At 47.2% G+C, this 21,720-nt stretch overlaps 17 protein-coding genes across 17 annotated transcripts; 9 read left to right on the top strand and 8 right to left on the bottom strand.

Moving 5' to 3' along the window:
• Positions 1-56: 56 nt before the first annotated feature.
• OGAPHI_007102 (uncharacterized protein) lies at positions 57-1,696 on the top strand (the record flags this gene model as incomplete). The annotated part of the gene is made up of 3 exons (XM_046208462.1): positions 57-482; positions 777-1,177; positions 1,495-1,696. 3 exons carry the CDS (start codon positions 57-59, stop codon positions 1,694-1,696), a joined length of 1,029 nt encoding a protein of 342 aa, XP_046058219.1.
• Positions 1,697-1,820: 124 nt separating this feature from the next.
• Positions 1,821-2,189, top strand: OGAPHI_007101 (uncharacterized protein; the record flags this gene model as incomplete). Its single annotated transcript, XM_046208461.1, has 1 exon — positions 1,821-2,189. The coding sequence occupies one exon, from the start codon at positions 1,821-1,823 to the stop codon at positions 2,187-2,189; it is 369 nt and encodes a 122-aa protein (XP_046058218.1).
• A 36-nt stretch (positions 2,190-2,225) lies between these two features.
• OGAPHI_007099 (uncharacterized protein) lies at positions 2,226-4,820 on the bottom strand (the record flags this gene model as incomplete). The annotated part of the gene is made up of 1 exon (XM_046208458.1): positions 2,226-4,820. One exon carries the CDS (start codon positions 4,818-4,820, stop codon positions 2,226-2,228), a length of 2,595 nt encoding a protein of 864 aa, XP_046058216.1.
• On the top strand, positions 2,896-3,225 carry OGAPHI_007100 (uncharacterized protein; the record flags this gene model as incomplete). The annotated part of the gene is made up of 1 exon (XM_046208459.1): positions 2,896-3,225. The coding sequence occupies one exon, from the start codon at positions 2,896-2,898 to the stop codon at positions 3,223-3,225; it is 330 nt and encodes a 109-aa protein (XP_046058217.1).
• A 290-nt stretch (positions 4,821-5,110) lies between the features above and the next one.
• Positions 5,111-6,037, bottom strand: OGAPHI_007098 (uncharacterized protein; the record flags this gene model as incomplete). The annotated part of the gene is made up of 1 exon (XM_046208457.1): positions 5,111-6,037. The coding sequence occupies one exon, from the start codon at positions 6,035-6,037 to the stop codon at positions 5,111-5,113; it is 927 nt and encodes a 308-aa protein (XP_046058215.1).
• A 72-nt stretch (positions 6,038-6,109) lies between these two features.
• OGAPHI_007097 (uncharacterized protein) lies at positions 6,110-7,297 on the bottom strand (the record flags this gene model as incomplete). Its single annotated transcript, XM_046208456.1, has 1 exon — positions 6,110-7,297. The coding sequence occupies one exon, from the start codon at positions 7,295-7,297 to the stop codon at positions 6,110-6,112; it is 1,188 nt and encodes a 395-aa protein (XP_046058214.1).
• A 155-nt stretch (positions 7,298-7,452) lies between these two features.
• Positions 7,453-8,190, top strand: OGAPHI_007096 (uncharacterized protein; the record flags this gene model as incomplete). The annotated part of the gene is made up of 1 exon (XM_046208455.1): positions 7,453-8,190. The coding sequence occupies one exon, from the start codon at positions 7,453-7,455 to the stop codon at positions 8,188-8,190; it is 738 nt and encodes a 245-aa protein (XP_046058213.1).
• On the bottom strand, positions 8,180-9,154 carry OGAPHI_007095 (uncharacterized protein; the record flags this gene model as incomplete). Its single annotated transcript, XM_046208454.1, has 1 exon — positions 8,180-9,154. The coding sequence occupies one exon, from the start codon at positions 9,152-9,154 to the stop codon at positions 8,180-8,182; it is 975 nt and encodes a 324-aa protein (XP_046058212.1).
• A 68-nt stretch (positions 9,155-9,222) lies between these two features.
• Positions 9,223-12,636, top strand: OGAPHI_007092 (uncharacterized protein; the record flags this gene model as incomplete). The annotated part of the gene is made up of 2 exons (XM_046208451.1): positions 9,223-11,262; positions 11,368-12,636. The coding sequence occupies 2 exons, from the start codon at positions 9,223-9,225 to the stop codon at positions 12,634-12,636; spliced, it is 3,309 nt and encodes a 1,102-aa protein (XP_046058209.1).
• Positions 9,396-10,376, bottom strand: OGAPHI_007094 (uncharacterized protein; the record flags this gene model as incomplete). Its single annotated transcript, XM_046208453.1, has 1 exon — positions 9,396-10,376. One exon carries the CDS (start codon positions 10,374-10,376, stop codon positions 9,396-9,398), a length of 981 nt encoding a protein of 326 aa, XP_046058211.1.
• On the bottom strand, positions 11,299-12,600 carry OGAPHI_007093 (uncharacterized protein; the record flags this gene model as incomplete). Its single annotated transcript, XM_046208452.1, has 1 exon — positions 11,299-12,600. One exon carries the CDS (start codon positions 12,598-12,600, stop codon positions 11,299-11,301), a length of 1,302 nt encoding a protein of 433 aa, XP_046058210.1.
• A 243-nt stretch (positions 12,637-12,879) lies between the features above and the next one.
• Positions 12,880-14,289, top strand: OGAPHI_007091 (uncharacterized protein; the record flags this gene model as incomplete). The annotated part of the gene is made up of 1 exon (XM_046208450.1): positions 12,880-14,289. The coding sequence occupies one exon, from the start codon at positions 12,880-12,882 to the stop codon at positions 14,287-14,289; it is 1,410 nt and encodes a 469-aa protein (XP_046058208.1).
• A 26-nt stretch (positions 14,290-14,315) lies between these two features.
• OGAPHI_007090 (uncharacterized protein) lies at positions 14,316-16,160 on the bottom strand (the record flags this gene model as incomplete). Its single annotated transcript, XM_046208447.1, has 1 exon — positions 14,316-16,160. One exon carries the CDS (start codon positions 16,158-16,160, stop codon positions 14,316-14,318), a length of 1,845 nt encoding a protein of 614 aa, XP_046058207.1.
• OGAPHI_007089 (uncharacterized protein) lies at positions 15,525-16,179 on the top strand (the record flags this gene model as incomplete). The annotated part of the gene is made up of 2 exons (XM_046208446.1): positions 15,525-15,733; positions 15,795-16,179. 2 exons carry the CDS (start codon positions 15,525-15,527, stop codon positions 16,177-16,179), a joined length of 594 nt encoding a protein of 197 aa, XP_046058206.1.
• Positions 16,180-18,150: 1,971 nt separating this feature from the next.
• On the top strand, positions 18,151-19,086 carry OGAPHI_007088 (uncharacterized protein; the record flags this gene model as incomplete). The annotated part of the gene is made up of 1 exon (XM_046208445.1): positions 18,151-19,086. The coding sequence occupies one exon, from the start codon at positions 18,151-18,153 to the stop codon at positions 19,084-19,086; it is 936 nt and encodes a 311-aa protein (XP_046058205.1).
• Positions 19,087-19,149: 63 nt separating this feature from the next.
• Positions 19,150-19,713, bottom strand: OGAPHI_007087 (uncharacterized protein; the record flags this gene model as incomplete). The annotated part of the gene is made up of 1 exon (XM_046208444.1): positions 19,150-19,713. The coding sequence occupies one exon, from the start codon at positions 19,711-19,713 to the stop codon at positions 19,150-19,152; it is 564 nt and encodes a 187-aa protein (XP_046058204.1).
• A 251-nt stretch (positions 19,714-19,964) lies between these two features.
• On the top strand, positions 19,965-21,719 carry OGAPHI_007086 (uncharacterized protein; the record flags this gene model as incomplete). Its single annotated transcript, XM_046208443.1, has 1 exon — positions 19,965-21,719. The coding sequence occupies one exon, from the start codon at positions 19,965-19,967 to the stop codon at positions 21,717-21,719; it is 1,755 nt and encodes a 584-aa protein (XP_046058203.1).
• Position 21,720: the final 1 nt, after the last annotated feature.

Here is a 21,720-nt window from a genome sequence, read left to right as displayed (position 1 = left end):
TCATGATGATCCTGTTTTATTTGGTGGTTCCACTTCTGGAAGCAGAATTCCTGAGGATGATGAACAGAACCACCACGATAATCATCAGTCTGTACCCAATCGCAACAAGTAGAGGTGACGCGTTAGATCGCGAGATAGATGGCCGTGTTAACCGGCAAACGCAAGCCATTTTCGGGATCGGCGATGGAGGATCAAAACTTAAAGCTGCTACAAAGGCCGAGTCAATTTCTCAGCGGTATGCCATGACGCGCCACCTACTTACAGAGCTGGAAAAGAGAACGCCTCATAATTATGAACAGGAAAAGATCCCCAGGTTGTTTTACCATCCAACCTGGCTTGCAACGCTACGCAACTCAAATTTGGTCAAGTTATTCCATACACGTTATCATGACACTGAATTGGAGAAGGCGATGCCGGATGAAATTTACGATTGTCCTTCGACAGCTGACAACCCGTATGAGGCAGTGACGTATGCTGAATGTGTACGATGCAAACACAACTTTCGATTCCATGGACACACCAATGCACGCAAAGATACAAACATTGCAAACCACTGTAGGAACCATCTTTCTCGGGTTCCATGACCCTCTTCTCAACGTACTATTGAGGTTGACTTTTTTGGGAAAGGAGAACCATTTGAACATCTTGCGCGTATTTTTCGCAACAAGGAGGAGAGGATGCGGTATGACTTGCTCATGTATTTCTGGAAAGATGGTATCACGTTCAACAAAGCGGATTCTCCTAGTTTCATTTCATTTCTTGCTTCATTTTACCAGTTCGTCGTTCAAGAGACTACACATGATCATCGCATAACAGGTTCAAGACAGGAAGCTGCCAAATTTTGTTTCAAATACCTCCGGAAAAGCAAATGGATTTCGAAAATGGCTGACAGATCTTATGATTGCATGAAAGAGGGAATCGTTCAACTACTAGCAACAAAGAATGTGTCACTGTGCGTGGACATTTGGAAAAATTACAACTCTAGATACCTAGGGGTGTTGATGTACAGCGATTTCGGACACGTATTACTCGCGTTCGAAAACTTCTCTGACCGACGTGAAACAGCAACTGAAATGGCTGATGCAATTGGTGAAGTTATTAAACAGCACAAGACTGAAGAAAGAGTTTTAGCAATAACATTTGACAATTTTAGGGAAAACCCAAAAGCTCTCTACGTGTATCGTGATAACAAAGATCCGACCCGTTGCTTTATTCACAGAAAAACTGAAAGGTTTAAATCCAAGCTTCCTCAACGCAATTGGTTTTTCCTGCTCGAAATTTAGTGAATACTTCTTGCTTTTGAAGATGAATTAGTGATTGCGGGATCCTTCTTTGATGTGAATGATCGCAACCAGGTACAGTTTTCGACCATCAATTGGAAACATCAAGACATTCGACAATTTCCGTACAAATCCAAGTCTTTGGAACGCTCTAAGATAGAGATTCTTTTTGGCTCATCAAAGAGATTCCTTGTTCAAATGCTGCTCTTGAGAGTACGTTCAGCCTCGCCAACAACGTGATTGGATCAAGAAGGATCAATCTCGGCGATGAAAAGCTTTTAAAACTAATGTGTATTGTCTCGTTTGTCAATTCTATCCCGGAGCTGCAAAAATTGGAACATCAATTTCGCTTTGCAATTGAAGATGAAGACAATGAGTGCCCTCGTATGGAGATTGAGGATATGTCGGATGTTTGAAACCATTTACTGTTGATTATATAATATATGGTGTCGATTAAGACTCAAACACTACATCTCAGAAACAAGGCTGTGCAAAATATCCAAAGACCATCTCTGAAAAATAATTTTAGTTATTTAGACAATGTCTAAACGAACAGGCACCAGTCCCGAACGGCCTGCAAAACGGGCCCGCACGTCCAAAATAAGGCCTGGTTATACCGTTTACATCAAGAATATCAACGACAAACTTCCGGCCACGAAACTGAAACGCAACCTGTACATTCTTTTCTCCTCGGTTGGAGATGTTATCGCTATAAACTGTCCTAACAGAGGTAAATACCGGGGCCAAGCATGGGTGGCCATGAGCTCGCTGGAAGAGTCCAAGGCCGCAATTGCAGATTTCAACGGGTTCGCATTCTTTGGCAAACCGCTCGCTGTCGAGTACAGTGACCAGAAGAGCCACACCATCGAGAAGCTCGAACGCCAATCAGAGACACCCGGTTATACGTAATTGTACTAATATTATCTAACGAGTTATGCGAACTATCTACCGTCTTCCTTTGCTCAGTCGCCAGTTCTCCTTCGGATCGTTTCTGTTGAACAACGGCTGGATCTTCTCGTTCTTCTTTTTGGAGCTCATGTTTCCCGGCTCGACGCTGCGGAAGAACCGCGGCGCGTACGTCACCAGCCACTTGGGGTCGATCTTGGTGACGCAGTGCATGTACTCCTTGTTGGTGAGCACCAGCGTGTGGTAGATCACGTGGTCCACGCCGTGCTTCTTGAACAGCGACGAGGATGGGTGCACGTGCACGGGCGTGTTCTCGACCAGGGTGCGGTACGAGCCCTCCTCGGCGTCGTGGACAGCTGCTCGTTTGGCTGAGTTCTTGAAGAACCCAGAAACAAACGCCTTGCGGATCTGGTCCCAGTTGCCCATGCAGCTGACGATCGACGACCGTGGCCGCCGCTCCTTTCTGTCGAGCTTGTCCATGATCTGGATGAGCTGTTTGCGCACGTCTTTGGCCCGTCGCATCGACTTTTCGTGGATGTAATTGTCCTGGCACCAAACACGCGAGTTCTCTGCGTCCGACCACTTATTATACACGTTCAAAAAGGTCAGATGGTCGCCGTTGTAGTCGTGGAACCGCGCCTTGGCCTTGTCGGCCTGGTCCCGCTTTTCTCGCGGCCGGTAGAAGATGTCAGGAACAGAAAGCATGGCGATGATGGTGATCACCTCGTCCGAACACCCAAACTCGATGGACTTGATCAGAGTCTTGGACAGCAGAGGTTCCATCGGGAAGAAGGCCATGCGCTGGCCAAAGTCTGTGAGCTTCCCGTTCTCGTCCAGAGCATCCAGAATGTACAGTTCTTCCAGCGCCGTTAAAATGGAGTTCTGCTTCGGCTTGTCCATGAAATTGAACTCGATCACGTCGTCGATCCCCATCGCCTTGAGCATCAGAATCGTGTACGACAGGTTTTGTCGCTGGATCTCGGGAACGGTGTTGGAACCCATCTCGTTCAGATATGCGTTCTTGGTGTATAACCGATAACATATTCCGGGACCTGTTCTTCCTGCTCTTCCGGATCGCTGGTCTGCCTGGGCGCGCGAAATGGGCTGCACGATTAACGAATCCATCCCCAGCTTTGGATCATACGCATTGACCTTCACGTAGCCCGGATCAATCACATAATAGATCCCGTCAATCGTGACCGACGTTTCTGCAATATTGGTAGCAAGAACAACTTTCCGTTTTCCAGCAGGCGTGGGCTCGAAGATCCGGGTCTGCATCTCCGACGGCAGCGAAGAGTAGATCGGCAGGATGATCAGCTCGGCAATAGAAGGATTTTCTCCGCGTAAAAGACTCATCTTGTCCACCAAAGTTTCGCAGCAAGTATCAATTTCCTCCTTACCGGTCAAAAACACCAGAATATCGCCCGGCGGGTTGTTTGTGTGCACATCAATGACAGTCTCGATGCAAGAAGAGATATAGTCCAGCTCGGGCTCCTTGGTGTAGAAGATCTTGACCGGAAACGTGCGTCCCTCGATCTTGAACACTGGACACTGTTCAAAGTAGTTGGAGAACTTGGCCGAGTCCAGCGTGGCGGACGTGACTATCAGCTTCAGCCCGCCCTTGCGTCTGATCACGGCCTCCCGTAACAGCGCAAACAGAACGTCTGTGGCAATGGTTCTCTCGTGGGCCTCGTCCAGCATAATCACAGAGTATTTGGTCAGGTCCGGGTCGACCAGCGCCTCGCGCTGCAACATTCCGTCCGTCATGTACTTGATGATGGTCTTGTTGCTGGTGACGTCCTCAAACCGGATCGTGTATCCGACCTCCTCTCCGATTTTGCACCCAACTTCCTGTGCAACTCTCCGGGCAACACTGGTAGCTGCCACTCTTCTGGGCTGTGTGCACGCAATCACGCCCTTCATGGCGAACCCTTCCTCCGCCAGATACTGCGTGATCTGGGTGGTCTTTCCCGAACCTGTTTCTCCAACAACCACGAGAAAGTCGTTCTCTGCAACCAGTTTGACCAGATCTGCTCTTTTCTGGAAAACAGGCAGCGACTCGCGCTGTTCCCGAATGCTCATGTTGGACCGTGGACCGTACTCCTGTCGTTTGGCCTGTTTCTGCCACTCCTGGTACGCCGATTGTCTGGCCTGGTCCCCGTTTAGCCTGGGCATCATCTTTTCCAACGGGTCTCCATTGACCCTGCTCCGCTCCTCAAGCCGCTTCAGCCGCTCCTCCTCGCGTTTCTGCTCGAGTTTCCTCTGCTTCGCCTCGCTCATGAACTTCGAACCGTACTGAGCAACCCTTGTCATCGACCCTTCCGGGTTTTTCTTGACGGTCATGGCGGAATCGTTGGTTTCTGTCTTGAAATCCTTTCCTTTCAGAAAAGACGGCACCGTGTTGGCGAGCTCAATCTCGATCTCTTCATCCGACCCATCGCTCGACTGTTCGTCAACCTCCGCATACGGATCCTCCACGTCGTCTCTCGCCAGAGCCACCCGCTTGGCCCCAAAAGCGTGATTCAGCTGCGTCATCTCCCAGAGATCCAGCGTCTGTTTGCGTTTTTCGCCCCGGAAACTCTCCACGGGCGTCTCTTCAACCTCTTTTCCAGTTTTCTGGTCAATATTCTTCATTGATAGCGAGATCTTCCCGTCATCCTGCACTCTAATCACCTTCACATAAACTTCCTGGCCTGAACTGAGCACCTCGGATGGCGTCTGAAGTCGTCGGTTCCCGATCTGCGAAATATGACATAACCCGTCCTTCGACCGCTGGCCAGTGGACAGAGAAATAAAGGCTCCGAACGGCTTGATACTTCGCACCCGTCCGCTGTATATCTGACCTTCTTTTATCATTGATATATAACCTGGAAAAAAATTAAAAAAAAATAACCCATCCTTATCCGTTCATAACTGCCATAACTTCACGCCAGAGCATATGCACTAGCATAGCTCACGCTGCTGTCGTGGTACGAGGTCACAGAACTGCTCTGCGTGTACCCGAGCCAGTTGAAACTGCCCGCGGAATTGGTTTCCATCAGCAGCAAAAGCACGCTCAACGGCTTGGCTCCGCAGATAGTGTTTTCTGTGGCCTGCAAGTACTCTCTGAACGCCTTGTACGACGTCTGTGACGCGACCCGCATAGCCTCCTTGTCGAGAGCCTCGATGCTCTTGTAGATCGGCTGCCCCGCCACGCTCGAACTGGCTCTCAGGTCCTGTAGATCAGAAAGCTGTCCCGACGGGGTGTACGCCGTGTATCCGAACCGCGAGCCCCAATGACAAAAGTCCGTGCTAATCACAAACGCGTTCGCCGCGTCCTGAAAGTACGGCTCCAAATTCTCAGCCAATTTCCGCTCAAACGGCTCGTCAGAAGCACTCACCATGATTGGAACAATCGCAGGCACAGTCTGCCCGGCGTCGGCGAAAACCTTGTGCAAGAACGGCATGTGCATCTCAAAGCTGTGCTCGTCTTCGTCCATGTCGGAACTCATGAGTCGGAACAGCTTTGCATCCTTGGCCACCAGTTCAGAGATCACCTGTCTGTCCACCGGGACATTGCCCAGGGGAGTCTCGTAGTAGTCGTATTTGGTGGTCATGACGCTGTGTTTGTAGTAAACGTGGTGCGAGGGCCCCATGATAAACACACGTTTGATCCCTGAGACGTCCAGAGCGTTGTATGTCTGTGCCAAGGTCTCCCCCGCATACGAATAACCTGCGTGGGGGCCGACAAGAAGCCTGGCTCCGGCCACAGACGGGGCCGCTTTGGACAGCCAGTGGTCCAATTGGGCGTCAAGCCGGGCGGCAGAGCCCGAGTACCAGGATCCGGCATGCGTGGCTGGTCGAATCGACATTGGCAAGGTGTAAAAGATAAGTTAATTTTATTTGTGAAGCAATACAATTTTACGAGAAAAAGATTATCTCTTTCAGTTTCCCTCCACATTATAAGATAACTCAGAGTACGGTTTCGAAAAAAGTGGTGGGGGGTAAGGAGCGTTGGTAGCAAACTCCATCTCACGCCAGCTCTCAACAAGGTACTCCTGGCACTCCTTGCTGAACTCGATAACGTCCTTCTGGTCAAACGTCTTGCCCTGTTTGTAGGCCTGCCACAGCTTTTTGCGCTTATCTGCTAGCACTCTTTCCAACTGGTGGAACCGGAAATCAAACCATTCCGTGTAGAACTCGTCGTGCACGGAACGGGGCAGGATGCTTGGACGCACGCTCGTCAGGCAGCTGTTGTCCAGCACAGGCGCAGCAGGATAGTATCCGGCCACAGTAGCGATTCTATTTGAGTTAGTGTTTGGCTTGGTGGCAATGTGTCTAATAACTCTGGCCTGTAGCAAGGTACAATAACCGGGACGAGCAATGTTTGGAATTACCAGCGGTTTCTCATCGCCCGTGATGATCACCGTTTCTCCACCCTTGTCCTGGGGACACTCCCACATCACCACACACGCAATTGAGGTCGAATCGTAGTGCTGGCCCAGAATAGAGCCTGTTTCCTCTGCCTTAAAAACGGTGTTTCCGTTCTCGTCCTTGGACGGCTCGTACAACGGGGCGTCTTTTGGGAGATCAAAGTCGGCAAGGGCCACGTTCACATGATTCACATCGTAGCCGTACGTGGTGGTAACTTCCATGCCAATCAGCTTGGAAAATATCTCTTTCAGCCGTGGATGGTCGTACACAGACTTAGTGAACGGAGCATGGCCTTCCTCGGGATATCCTGCTATGTGGAAGTCGTGGCGGTTAGTTTTGAGACTGAAATCCGGGTTAGTGAGCCTGGCGTACTTCTTGACCACCTTAGGCTGGAACGCTTCCCATTTCATGATATCTATGGCCTCTTCTGTGAGTAACGGAAATGGATAGGTAGCACCGAAATTATTGATCGGTTTGGTATGGGTCTTGGTGATGCCCAGTTCCTGCAGCGTGAACTTCTTGATTTCGTCGTAGTACTCGTCTTTCCAAGCCAGATGTTTGGCTGGATCAAACAGTTGGTCCGGGTTGAAGCTCGGATTGGCCTGGATCTTATCGAGAATAGCCTGCACCTCTCTATCCATAGTTTCCTGGGGAATATCCATGGAATGGGCCCCTGTCAAGTAATCTTGGCAAATCATTGTCTCTACTCCAAACCAGCGCACCTTGCTCCGTTTATATACCGTTTGGTGGCTAAACAAGATGCTCCGTTATCATTTCCGCAGCCGTATTGGGAATTTCCGAACTCGACCGTTTATCTCGATTAGATAATTTTTTCCACCGAATACGGCCGTGAATGGTTTCCCAAACAGAGCCCAGCAACGAGTTCCAGGTTGTTTCGCGGGCCAAGCGACCGCAACGGCCCGTCGACGTGTTTGCTCGGGCAAAGTCGAATCTTGCACGGCACGAAACAGCACTCAGCAAAAGCACGTTTTTTCTCGAGCTGGTTTCGAAACTCGACAGCTGGAAACTCCAAAACCGCACAGATTGGTCCTGTTTGCGGTGTCTCGCGCTCGGCCAGCCCGTTGAACACTCCCAGGCGCTTTACCAGCTCGCGTTTCTTAATCTACTCGCTAAAAGATACAATATCCGGTCGGTTTCGCTATACGATCCAGCATTCACCAAACAGGACGAGCAGTTGCTTTGTGATTTGGATTACAAAGTCGAGGAGTTCTTTGAGGAGAAAGAAACCGACTCTATTCTTTTCTACATCCCACACTCGCCAATAAGCCTGTTGGAAACGGTGTTCCTGACCCGGCCAAAATGGATCATCACTAACGATGTCTCTCTATACACAAACAAGTACACCTCGAAAGAGTACAAGGACAAATATCCGCAGTGTGCCACCATCTCGCACAATATAGGCCGTACAAAAGACGACGGGTTCACCGTGGTGGCCAGTAAGAAGAAAAAAGTGCAGGTGAAAACAGATTTCCCCAAACTCGCTCTTTCTGTCCAGAAACTCGGCCCCGACTCGTCCAATCAGTGGGGTAATGCATTCAGTGATCTCTGCTTGTATTTATTTAGCGCATGACAATACAAAAGTTGTTTCTATTAGCTCCTTTGTGGAGCTCTTTTTTCGGTAGCTTGATTTTCTTTTGACCAACACCGGTCCTTTTGTACAGGTAATAAGCGAGCTTGTGTGACTCGTGGTGTTTCACACACTCGAATCCAAGCGACTCCGTCAATTCAGAGAGCCGCGCGTTGTCGAAATAGCGCGAGTTCGTGATACACGGTAATGGTAGCACGAAAAATAAATACGGCTTCGTGGCCGGGTCTTTAAGAAACTGGGTTATCCTCACCATCATCTCGCCTCGCACGTCCGCATCAGGCACAAAGTTGACCACCAAAGAGCACGAGATCAGGTCAAACTTGTCCGAAGAGCTTTTTGGTAACGGCCGCTGCATAAAGTCCTGTTCGATGATCTCGGGCTCCTGCGAATGGAGATCAATCTTGACCACTTCTTTGAACAGTCCACACGTGGAAATGGCGTTTCGCGAGTGCAGGCAGCCGATCTCCAGCGCAACAGCGTTCTCTTTACTGTATCCCAGCTCTTTTAGCCACTGAACGAGCTTTTTCGAGGAATCGCCACCTCTTTGCAAGCTCTGGCCCTGTGTAGATGCTGCCTGGTACGTCTCGAGCCCGCCGCGTTTCTCTATTTCACCGTCAATCTTGCCCAGCTCCGAACACACCTGTTCAACTGATAAGCCTTTGGCAGTGAGTATTTCGGAGGAGGGAGTCTTGTTGACCACCAAGACCTTCTGGATGTGTATTTTGTTTTCCTCGTAAGCTGCCAGCAGCTTTGGATCGTGCGATCTGATGCTTTTTGCAACGTCCCGCTGGTCAACCGTGCATTTCCAGTGGTGTTCCAGAAACTTGGCCAATTGGGTTTTATTTTTCAGCAAAACATGAAACCGACGAATCAGCTGTCGCGCCCGCAGCGGCTTGAGCGTGATCTGGCGCTTAGTGGCCAACAGGCCTTTTCTCTTTTTGAGCATCTGGTGGAGTGCATAAAACTTAAAATTTTTTTGATTTTTTCAGAAATATTTTTGAGGCTGCAGATCAGATGGTTAGTGTTGCGCAGAGACTCATTTTGAAGCGCAAGAAGGCGCAGGGTAAGCGCCAGAAACAGAATAAGCGCCAGAAGTCCGGCTCGAAGGAGGCGCGGTTTGTTACCGAGGACAAACTGCAGTGGAAACCGGTGCAGGTTCCAGACACCCTGGACGACTACGAGGGGTTCTACGGGCTGGAGGAGATCGACGGCGTTGACGTGAAGGTTGAGGACGGAAAAGTGAAGTTTGTTGTTCGGGGAGAACAGGAGAAGGAGACAGAGACGGAGCAGGAGCAACCAGAAGAGACAGAAGAGCAGGAACCGCAAGAACAGCAGGACGAGACAGACTCTTCACCAGAAGCCGTCCAGGACGAGCTCGACTCGAATGTGTTTTCCTCCCTTACCGAGGATCTACCAGAGGACGTTGATATGCCCGAGTGGAGCTCGTTGCAGCTATCTGCGCACACTTTGCAGGGACTGCAGAAACTCGGCTTCACCAAACCCACAGAGATCCAGAAGACCACGATACCTCTGGCCATGGACGAAAAGGACGTGATTGGAAAGGCCATCACCGGGTCCGGTAAGACGTTGGCGTACGGAATCCCGATTCTCGAAAAAGCAGAAGCTACCAAAAAAGACCATCCAAACGGAATCATTTTTACTCCGACCAGAGAACTGGCCAACCAGGTTATGAAACATCTCCAGCAGTTGTTCAAGTACACGCCGCTTCCGGAGAAGTCGGTGATATCTTTGACGGGAGGACTGTCGATCCAGAAACAGGAGCGTTTGCTTGGGCTCAAGCCCAGAGTGATCATTGCTACTCCGGGCCGGTTTCTGGAACTATTGGAGAAAAAGACAGAAACGGCTGTCCAGCTTGCGTCTTCCGACATTTTAGTTTTCGACGAGGCCGACAGACTTCTCCAAGACGGCCATTTTGAGGAACTGACCAAGATCTTGGAGATTTTGTACAACCACCGTCCGAAACAAGGGTTTGCCAAATTCCAGTCGCTCGTGTTCTCTGCCACATTTTCCAAAGATCTCTTTGGAAAGCTGGCGAGATCGCACAAAACCTCCACCGACTCAGAAGAGGAGGTGATCAAGATGTTGTCGAAACAGCTCAAGTTCCGTTCCAAGCCAGAATTCGTGGACGTCAACCCTACAGAGACCATTGCCAACAGTATCACCGAGGCGATGATTCCATGCGGAGCCCAGGAACGTGATCTGATGTTGTACTACTTCCTGACGATGTTCCCCGGCGTGACACTTGTGTTTGCGAACGCCATTGACTCGGTGAAACGTCTTGCTCCGATGCTCAACAGTCTGGGAGTTCCGTCTGTTTCGCTGCATTCGTCGATGATCCAGAAACAGCGGTTGCGGTCGCTGGAACGGTTCAAGGCCAACTCCGAGAAAGCCATCAAGGAAAACAAGTCTTCTGTGCTAATAGCTTCGGATGTTGCTGCCAGAGGACTGGATATTCCAGGAATCCACCACGTTGTTCATTACCATATTCCGCGCACAGCAGACACGTACATCCATCGGTCGGGAAGAACCGCCAGAGCCGGTAAGGAGGGTGTTTCGATAATTCTGTGTTCTCCTAACGAGGCATCTGGGCCATTGAAACAGCTGAGGAAAACCGTTTCCAATAAAGACGTGGATGATATGAAGACTCTGCCTTTGGAGATGGAGATTCTGGACCAGCTCCGTGAACGACTGGAGTTGAGCGCCAAGCTCGCACAGGCAGAAATCAACAACCAGGTGGTGAATAAGGAAAAATCATGGATAGAAAAAGCAGCAGACGAGCTGGGAATCGAGGACCTGAGCGATCTGGAAGAAGACGACTTCCTTAAAAGAGACAGAAAGAGAAAGGAAGGAAAACAGTTATCGAAACAGGACTCGAAAGTTCTCAGAGCACAGTTGAAACAGCTACTTAATCAGCCACTCAGAAAAGGGGGCAGAAGATCGTACATTGCAGGAGGTTTGACCAACGTGGCAGATATCCTTGCTCGTGGATCCCAAAGCAACATCCTCGGATACAACCACAAAGACGCCCTGGACGTGTTGAAGAAGAAAAAACGCAATGCTTGAATGTAATTAGTCACTATAAAATTCGTCTTCATCGTCAGAAACCAATTGCTCGAAATTGACCTTGTATCTAAGAAGAGCACCGATTCCACCGAATCCCTTCACGAACTGCGCTCCTTCGGAAGATCTATCAGTAACAAATTCAAGCGTAGCACCGTAATTTTTGTAGTTTTCAGCCAACCATTCCAAAAATGGCATTTCGTCCACAATCTCCATCTCTTGACCAGTGGCCTTGTCGAGCATGTAAGTCTTATCTTCCTGAGAAGGAGAAGCGTGAGCAATAACCTCGTTTCCTTCAGAATCCTTCAATGTGTATCTAACGGTGTCAAGACCCTCATAAACGATGATGATCTCACAAGCTCCCAAATCAAGAGCCTTAAGCGTATCGTCAATTCCGTAACAGAATTTACCGGTATCTTGCGAAATCTCGTCAAAGTACTGTGTGATCAGTTTCTTTTCCTGGACAAACTTGACGTTGGACAAAGTCTCAGCAGACAACTCGATGGCCTGGTTAAATCCGTTTTCTCCTCCGTAAGAGATATCAACCAACTTCAAAATCTTGCTTTGCAATCTACCGTCAAACATGTCGGATCTACTCAGCTCGGTCTTGAAATCAGCACTACCGGCCAGAATCAATCCAGCAACAGTCACCTTGTCGTTAGAAATGAAGTTTTGAACAGCCACCTCGGCGACTTTTCTGACATAGTTGTGTCTCTTCTCGTCTCTCAATCTGGAGAAACGCAATGCCGATTGTCCACCTCTTCCATGCTTCTTCGGCAGATCAACTGTGAATTTGTGCAAAACTTCTCTGGTGTTACCGGACAGAGTACCAAACAAGGCTCCATTACCGTCCATCACAATGAAACCAAATCTGTCGTCACTTTCAAGCAATTCGGACAGCGCCTCGGTGTGGAACTTGTTATCACACAAATACAGCGAGGTATTGATAGGCTTGAAAGGCTCGAATCCAATGGTGAGCTTCTTTTCTTTACCTTGCTCAGTAATAACTTCACCACAGTACACAATCAATCCGTTTGGAGGAACAGAATTGTACAACTTGAGTTTCTGCTGGGTAGATGTGATTGCAGAAAGCACAGAAAGTCTGTTCACACGCGATTTGATGTTGGAAGCGGTTCCGTACTCATCAGTCAACATTTTTTGGATCATTGGGATCTGACCTTTTGGAGGAATAATCAGAGAAATCATAGAGGTACCGTTACCTCTGGCCTTTTCCAGCGATTTGATCAATTTCTTGACCTTCCACATTTGGACGTTCTTCTCCGCCTCATCTTCAGTGATTGTTGGCGCCATGTTGTAAGAATAAAATTAAACAAATGTTTGCCTTGACGAAAATTTTTCATACTGCGTCGGTTGCAAATTTGGGTGTAGTGGAGAGGAAGTTTGGCTGGGGAAACTGTAGTGAAAAAAGTGTTGATAGAATGGTTGTAATCATCGGAGTATACTTATCTGCTTATCTGCTCTTCCCTGTCGATGGAACCGCCCGTTTAATCACCCTGTAGTTTCCCCTGCTTTGCGTCGATCGACCCTAGTCTCTAATTTTTTTTCTCCTGCCCAATATCTTTGTTACTCATGTCTGAACCCGTCGCTGCCCCAGCAACATCCGAAAAACAGCTTTCCAACAAGGAGTTGAAGGAACTCAAGAAGAAGGAGAAGGCCGCCAAGCGCGCGGCTGCCAAGTCGGGTTCCGGACCCGGCTCGGGAGGCTCAGAGTCCGCTCCAAAAGCAAAGGACTCTAACGGCAAGACTCCCACGAATTCCCACGTGAAAAAACAGCTCAACTCGGCCAAAATCATCGAGGTCGACCACAAAGTGCCCAAGATGTTCGGGCATCTTGAAACAAGAGAACAGAGAATCTCGTCCTCGCCCCAGATCGCCAACATTGTCCATCCAAAGATCCTGGCTTTGACATTGAAGATCTCCACCTACAAGATTGTTGGATCTACGGCAAGATGTCAGGCAATGTTGGAGGCGTTCAAGGACGTGATATTGTCGTATCAGACGCCAGACAATACCTCTTTGCAAAGAAACTTGACGTCCCATCTGTCTCACCAGATCGAATACCTTAAAACAGGAAGACCGTTGAGTATTTCCATGGGAAACGCAATCAGATGGCTGAAGCAAAGAATCTCGACAATTCCAATTGATTTGAGCGACGAGGTCGCCAAACAGCAGCTGATAGAGGAAATCGAGTTGTACATCCAAGAGAAAATCCTGTATTCCGACAAGGTGATCACTCAATTTGCATCCACGCACATCCAAGACGGCGCCAAACTACTCACGTATGGCCATTCAGAGGTGTTGAAGAAACTGTTCAAGTACTGCGCTCTGGAAGAAAAGAAATCGTTCGAGATCTACATCATCGACTCAAAGCCTCTGTTTGAAGGTAAAAAACTGGCCAGAGAACTGTCTGCTATTCCAAACATCAAATGCCATTATAATCTTATCAACTCTTTATCTACCATCCTGGAGAGATCAGACATCGACTTTTGTTTTCTGGGTGCGCATTCCATGCTGTCGAACGGACGTCTTTATTCGCGTGTTGGAACAGCCATGATTGCAATGGCATCCAAAAACAAAAATATCCCCGTCTTGGTGTGCTGCGAATCCATGAAGTTCAGCGACAAGGTCCAGCTGGATTCGGTGACCTTGAACGAACTCGGCGACTCCGAAGACGTGATCAATACCAAACCGTTTGTTAAAACCGGCTCCAACTTGAAACAGTTCTTGGATTCGCTGGAAAACAAAGAGGCCAAGAAACCCCAGCAGCAAAACAGCAAAAAGGACAAGAAAGAAAACACCGTCAACGACAACGAGTCGTCCGTGTTGCAGAATTGGAGAGAACTCAAAACACTCAATATCCTAAACGTGCTTTACGATTTGACTCCTCCAGAATATATCCAAAAAGTTATCACAGAATTGGGTGCACTGCCCCCATCATCGGTGCCTGTGATTCTGAGAGAGTACAAGACCAATGCATGAACAAGCTGTAATAAATAATAATGGAATCATTTAATCTGGACACTTTCTAATCCGTCATCGTCGCCTAGTTTGAGTTTCTCGACGTAAGTTTCTAGTTTTTTCCAATGCTGCGTTCTCAGATCCTTCTGACTCTTTTCCTCCTTGGTCTGCTCTTCATACAGAATACAACATCTGTCGTAAACTATTGGATTTGTATCCATAAACAGTTTGAGAGCGTTGTAAGCGAGTGACGAAATTGTGCGGTTCCAATTGTTTGGTTCGTCGTAGGTGAATTCCATAGCCGGTTGTTGCTGTTGTTGTTCAATTGCATCCAGCTCTGGTTGTGCCAGATCAAATAATGCCGGGAATATGATTGGCAAAATATTCTCTGCGTTTTCAGTAACCAATGAAACAAAATACTCGTTGTTGAAATAACAAAGAACCTTCTCGCTGACCTGGAAATGAGGCGAGGAAATGCATTTGGATAGCTGAGCAAACAGCGGAATCTCAATTCGCTGGAATTCTTGGGAGTCAATGATTTCAAAAATGTCCTCGATTTCATTCAAAAACATAAGCTCCTTTGGAGAGTTGATTTTCGGCCAGTACCTGAGCAGCCCCATAATCACCTCTTCAGTCAAACTTGGATCTTTTTCTAAAAATTGAAGGATACAGTAGGCCAACTGTGGATGGTATAACGATAAACATCTGACTTTATGCAAAGGGATCAAGACCCGAATCAAGAAAATCTTGTGTTCCTCTTTTAATGGCAATGCAAATCCATTAATGATAGAACCAAGGATTTCAAGCAACTCGGAGATTCCGTTGAATCTTCCCGTTTCATAGACAAAGTTGAGGAAGATATTGCTGATGGATTTCCTGATGAACGATCTTAAACTCAAGAATTTTCCGTAAATTCTGTGAAGCGTAGTTTTCAAGCAATCTCTCTCCCTATTATCTTCACTGTCAAATAATTCAAGCAATGTGAGCACAAACTTGTGGTCTATGTAGGGCTTTGCAATGGAGTTGTTAAAATCAGGGCTCTCGACAAATCGGAGGAAAAATTCGTACACCATTTGCATGTGTGGCCAAGCTAGCTCATAAACAGGTTCATCTTCATCAGGGTCGTAAATTTCACCCACTGGATTTACCGGAGGGGGAATTGGTCTGAAAACATTGACCTTAAACATTTCCACCACATGCTCATACATTTCTGAAGTGAAAGTCATTCTTGTTGTACTGATAAAAGAGGTCAACTCATGCAAAGTGATTCTTTTCAGCTCTTTGCCCTGAATATCCGAGGAAGGATCGTAGAAGTCGAACATGATCTTACATTGGTCGACTTTCTGGATGAACAGCTCCACATGAAATTCAGGGTCGACCTCGTCGAAACTGGCCAGTTTCTCAAATGGTTGCTGATCATTGGTTGGTTCGAATCTAGAAGAGGAGTGTCTTTGAGGGGTACGCGGTTTCAATCCAAGATCATCTTTAGGGACCTTGTCGAAAGGAGAATGATGGGCCGTGTGTAGTTTAGAAAGCTCGATCTCTGCAGGTAAGACATCATCGCCCCTGTTTGAGGAAGACGCCGCCAGTGGTGTTGGAGTTTGGATCTGCGGAGGTTGTGATTGTGAGCCTGATTTTGTAGAAGACGTGGAAGGAGGGGAAGCACTTGCCGAGTTGTCAACTCCTGAATTCAAAGACGACTGTTCCGAAGACGCAGATTGTGTTCTTTTCATCGAAGTTGGACTGGTACTGGCTGAGGAATTACTTTGGAACGAGCCTGTGGATTTGACCTTTTCCGGCTTCTTTCCGGTTTCCTCCTTTTTGTCCTTCTTCTTTTCTCCCTTGGCAGACCCTGTTTTGGATCTGAACCGTTGTTTAAAACCTTTCATCATCTTGTTGAGGCGTGGTTAATTGCGAAGGTACCAAGTAGTTTGAGGTAATTTAAATTCCAAAGGGCGGTACACGCGGATATTGGGCCTGATTGATGAAGCAATTGTTGCTGAAGATGCGGTATGGGGTCGCCTCTACGCGGATAACAATGCTGTTGCTGTTGAAACGTTGTTTATCTGAAACCAATGGCTCTTTCTAAGGTGTGGGAAAAAAGAAAACAGATTCGTTCACTCGCCACAACAGGGTTGGTCGTGGCAAAGTTGCTATATTTTTATAGACAAGAATGTGCATGCGCCACACGACAGGATAATATGTCGCACCAGCCGTGAAATTGGACTCAAGCAGTCTCGACCTTTTCGTTTGACAGTCTATTCTCCAAACTAAGGTAGCAGTTCCATAGAATGCTAACGATGTTGACCGCCAACAGTCGATGTTTCACCGGAACAAGCCAAAAATTAACAGCCTGGAAAATCGGCCAGACTTTCCAATTGTTGACCAACGTTTCCCAGTAAACTTCGTTCAATTTGGCTTTGATCTCGGGAACTCCGTAACCTTCCATTATTGTGATGCACGTATAGTAAAGCGGGATCCCCACCGGGGCCCAAACCAATTGGTCAAATGCCACTCTGGTCGATATGTCGAGTATTTTTTTTGGATACCATTGAAATGGGAAATGGATCACATCGATTAATCGGTATAGCCTGGTACCAATTGGTCCAAATATGAGTCCGCCATAGGTAATTGCCCTTGCGGTTCTTAAATATTCGTAGTTGCTGTCATGAGGAAAACATATTTGTGCCAGGGCGTCGCCTGCTCCAAACAAGATCTTTGGTTAGCAATTTCTATCATTGTTACTCACTCCTGTAGAAATCATGTTGGCCAACAGTGGGCGTCTCTTTGCAAAAGTTGAGAATCTGGTGATCATGACTTGCTCAAGTTAAGCAAAAAAAAAAAATTCACCGTCAATATTTTTCACTCTATACGATTGTACGCCTCATATGTCCTGGAATCAGGCACACACCTATTCGACTCAACTTCCGCCCAGCTTATTCAGTGGACACTTCAACAACAAACCACCTTGTCCATTCTCCCCAACTAAATAACAACAGCTTAACATTCCTGCTATCTTTAATATTTCCTTTTCGGGAACAGAAATTCATGGCATTAGTCCAAGCCCCGAATTTTAAACCTGTTGCAAGTTGGGCCAAAAATTTAAACGTCCAAATGTGGTCCCGCCGTTTGCCACCCCGAAACCGAGGACACGTCTCAAGCCTCGTCCTCGAGAATTTCATGCGATGAACCGAAAAGGTTCACGATTTCCAAAGTCACTACACCTTGCAAGTCAGTTTGGCCAATTCTCAATTGCCAGGTACTACCCCAGCGGTTTCAGGGTCTTGCGGCAAAATGTACCAGCCTATTTAAAGCCCACAGCATTTCGTGCTTCCAGGTGTTCATGTGTTCATGTCCTTTTTTCGTTTTGTATTTACGCTTCCTTTTTAGTCAAAGTGAAATTTCCGTTTTCGGAAAAATTGGGATCTGATCAAATGGCACCAGAGCGTTCTTGACTGGGTATCTGGTGAAACTCATGTGTTTCATCGTCAGAAGTAGACTGTAAATGGACGTACATCCCAATATATTGTCGAACAAGTCGACTGTAGTAGCATCAAACGCCCTTTTTCAACGCGAGCCAAGAGTCGTGCCCCGATTTCAAAAGTTATGGGAGCATCACCAACAGCAGCGAACAAACCGCGAGTTTGGTGGACAGTTGTAGTGAGCACAAACACAGTGGTCGTATCAGAAGCTGTACCTACATGATGAATATCACAGTAGAAAAATGTCCCAATTAAACACGGTATTTTCCCAATTTGGTGCTACTCTCTGAGCAAACATAGGTGGATTATGAAATTCCCAGAATGGCAATGTCGGCAGCTATTTAAGGAGACAAATTCCAGCAGACGAAAAAAAAGCTGCCTGGCAAAAGTATCCTACAACATGCACAGAACTTACTCCCTCAGATCCAGCAGAGCTCCAACTGCTTCGGACCTGCAAAACCCAATCCCTGTTCCTCCATCCTCCACGAAGGCCAACAGATTTTTTGGTAAAGGCTCTATTTCCAACACCATCAGAAGATCCACTGCTGGTTCGTTTGGTCCAGACCTTGCCAAGAAACTTGCTCAATTGGTGAAGATGGAGAAGAACGTTATGAGAGCCATTGAGCTTTCTTCCAAGGAGAGAAAATCTGCTGCTAAGCAACTTTCTCTTTGGGGTGCTGACAACGAAGACGATGTCAGTGACATTACCGACAAATTGGGTGTGTTGATCTACGAGATTGGTGAACTGGATGACCAATTCATCGACAGATACGATCAATATAGAATTACCCTCAAGAGCATCAGAGACATCGAGGGTTCTGTTCAACCATCCAGAGACCGGAAACAGAAAATCACTGACCAAATTGCTTACCTCAAGTACAAGGACCCACAATCGCCAAAGATTGTGATCTTGGAACAGGAATTGGTCAGAGCTGAGGCTGAATCGCTCGTTGCCGAGGCCCAACTTTCTAACATCACCAGAGAGAAATTGAAGGCCTCGTTTGCTTACCACTTTGACTCCATCAGAGAGCACTCCGAGAAGTTGGCTTTGATCTCCGGTTACGGTAAGGCTTTGTTGGAGCTGTTGGACGACTCTCCAGTGACTCCTGGTGAGACTAGACCTTCATACGACGGTTACGAAGCTTCTAAGCAAATCATCATCGATGCTGAAAACGCATTGGCTTCTTGGACTTACGAAACTGCCCAAGTGAAACCAACTTTGAGCTTCAAGGCCACTGACGGTGAAATTTACGAAGACGAGGACCTTGCTGAGGACGTCCAGAACATGCACGTGACTGAGCAAGAATGGGCCGAGCCTGAGAAGCAGGCCGCTTAAGTGTGCGTGAATTTTATTTCTGTCTGTATTGTTAAAAATGGTTTTCAATCGTGCTAACATGATTCATGACTTGGTAGTTGCGTAAACGTAAACGCAGAGCGACACCGGTAAAATCTGGGGGTGTCGGTATTTGATGCGCAATGTCTTCTTTTCGTCCTGTTCTTCATCGTCTTGGTCGAGTCCAAACGACGCCAATTGTTCCGTTTGGGGCTTGAAAACACGATCTTTCACCAACAGCCACGACCTCACCAGTCCAGAGGCGTCTTGGAACTGTAATAATTGACGTAACTCTTGTATTTCCGCCTCTGTGATCTCCAAATAGCATTTCCATGTATCTGTGCTGATCGGGACCCTCATTTTGCCTCCAGACACCGTTGTAGAGATGGACCTGATATGTTCCATAGGATAATCCATCAATATAGGCAGCAGCGTCAGCTTGATCTCCTCATACAATAATCGCAAGTCTTTATTGGAAAGCGTGATTCGTACCACACGGGATAGATTCACCGTTGTTTGGTCCAGAGATAGCTCACTGATATTCTTCTGGATCTCCTTCCTATTCACATACGTCTTGACCGGCACCACATAGCGGGGATGGATTTTGATGAAAGAAGTTATTGGTGCCATCGATTATAAGAAATCAGAGAAACCATTGATTGTTATTACCTAATCCGCCACACACTAGCCACATAGCACGACAAGGGCCGTTGTGTCCGGCCATTGACTAGCTGGGAGATACTCAATGCTTACGATGTGTTATTGGGCCAAACAGGTACAAGCCCCACTTGTCATTGATCCAACACTCCTAAACTCCAAGGATAAGGCTGTGCAAAATGTAATGGTCTGTAAACCAAGTAAATTTCTAGTAATATTCAACCATGTCCAGCGACGGGTTTACCCCGATACTCTCTATGTTTTACGCGATGTTCCACCCGACAGAGGGAACAAAGGTAGTTTGCCAGGTTCCTAGCGGGTCGGTTGTTCCGTCAGATAGAAACAAAGACTCGTCTTCGTTTGCAGTTCCTTTGTTTGATTTTGATTCCATTAAGAACTACGTGATACCCAAACCAGCTCTCTGCAACAAGCTAGTCACTTTCAAAATCAGCAATTACCGTGTTGTCGGGTTTCCTGTGAATATCTACGGCTCTCACTATGCCAGAAACTCGTTCAATTTCAATTTATGCTTTGTTTTCAACTACGAAGAGGATACAACTCCATACGAAGGCCATGTCAGACGTCTGGGACACATGTTCCGCGCGCTAGAGGAACAATCTCAGATTCTCTCCAAAGCAGACAAGAACCACGAGGTTTTTTTCAAGCCCCAAAACGAGTCCGAGCCTGTGAAAACATGGACCAAGTCTTCAAATTATATTAAAACCATACAAGACGAAGACATTGGAAACGAGGGTGCATACCAGAATCAGGAACAGGGACAACCTACAGAGCCGATACTATCCTCGATCGAGAGTCTGGTCCAACAAATATACCAGGATTTGAACAACTACTCGGAATGTCTCATACCAATTGATTCTGCCAATTCGGTCGATATCAAGCTGTTTCCTATTTTGCCTCCACCTCCGGAAGTGGACGCATGTGATGTTCCTATTGCCACTGTGAAATTAGAGTCCATGGTGGACCCTCTCTGGGATCCTACAATGGTGAAAATACTGCCATACATCAACGGAATCAATTGTGTCAAGAAAATCAGTGTATTGGCGGATTCCGACTACCAACTAACCAAACAGTGCATACAGCATCTGATCCATTTCAAATCAGTCACAATTTTAGATATTTTCCAGTTTTCAAACTGCTACGCTCCAACATCGCACATTGCAACCTTTTTACGCGATCCTTCCATGGCAACAGAATGTCAAGGATACGTGATATCCACCACAGGAACTTTTCCAGACATGCCTCTTCGAAGAAGAAGAATGTCGTCTTCCAATTCGGACGTCGACCATGCAAGCATCCACTCCTCTTCGCTGGGAGCAGACCGCCCATCAAATACACCCGATGCCCATCACGCATCGTTTTCTCCGCGAACAAATTCACTGTACCAGAACTTCAAGCCATCGAATTCCAAAATGCAGATGGTTCCTCTTCCATCCAAGGCCACTTTGTTTTACCTTTACTGCTCAATGAACCAGAATCTGACTTTAAAGCAATGGTATGTTGAGAACAGCAAGTTGCTGGCTCATATTGATATTAGACGTCTTATCACATTTGGAGTTCTAAGAGGAATAATCTATAGAGTGCGTTCATATCCAGTTTCCGGAAAGCTTTCGTCGTCCATTGACATTGGAACGACCTATTCCAACCACAATAACGCAAGCCATCTTAAAAGTGCTTACAACGTTTCGGTGCTACCAGTCACCAAACCAAGTTTTCAAAGATTGAGCAACGACTTTGACGAAGAAGATGAACTGGTTGAAGCAGACGAGCTCAATGACAAGTTTGTTGACCTGTTGGACCTGAAATCCGAAAGGATCAAAAGACAAAAGGAAGCAAGATTGTTGCGTCTTTTAAAAAAATGTAAGGACTTTGACATGATCTGCACCGAGATGTCAATGCCCAGAAAAGATGTGATGGAGTTGCTTACACGATTAGGCGAATGGAACGTCGTTAACTCGTAAC

This window comes from Ogataea philodendri (genome assembly GCF_020536065.1).
Source record: "Ogataea philodendri strain CBS6075 chromosome Unknown scaffold8, whole genome shotgun sequence".
Classification (NCBI taxonomy): domain Eukaryota; kingdom Fungi; phylum Ascomycota; class Pichiomycetes; order Pichiales; family Pichiaceae; genus Ogataea; species Ogataea philodendri.
Note: the sequence above shows the minus strand (reverse complement) of the source record. Positions and strands in the feature narration are given on the sequence as shown.